This window comes from Penaeus monodon, chromosome 29, assembly GCF_015228065.2.
Source record: "Penaeus monodon isolate SGIC_2016 chromosome 29, NSTDA_Pmon_1, whole genome shotgun sequence".
Taxonomy (NCBI): domain Eukaryota; kingdom Metazoa; phylum Arthropoda; class Malacostraca; order Decapoda; family Penaeidae; genus Penaeus; species Penaeus monodon.
Window position 1 is genome coordinate 10,010,688 of NC_051414.1, and position 200 is coordinate 10,010,887.

The following is a 200-nucleotide window of genomic DNA, read 5'->3' on the forward strand; positions in this document are numbered from 1 at the left end:
CAAAGAAGAACAGGAAGATGAAGGAAATTGATTTTTTTATTAATACAGAAGGACAGAACATTATGTATATTTATCAGCATCGTTCACACGTTCTGCTAGCTTGGGAGAGGATATGGAGGTATCGGCAATACAGGTGCTAACACCAAGCTAAACCTATACACAATATGACGTCATTAGTGTTATGTTTGATAAGACAAGAA

General features: G+C 36.0%; 1 protein-coding gene across 1 annotated transcript in view; it reads left to right on the forward strand.

Moving 5' to 3' along the window:
- The window catches only part of LOC119591728, a 21,050-nt gene extending 20,899 nt beyond the window's left edge, over positions 1-151 (forward strand). The window contains 1 exon segment of the mRNA XM_037940477.1: positions 78-151. Within this exon segment, the coding sequence (XP_037796405.1) occupies positions 78-151 (74 nt within the window).
- The last annotated feature ends 49 nt before the right edge of the window (positions 152-200 follow it).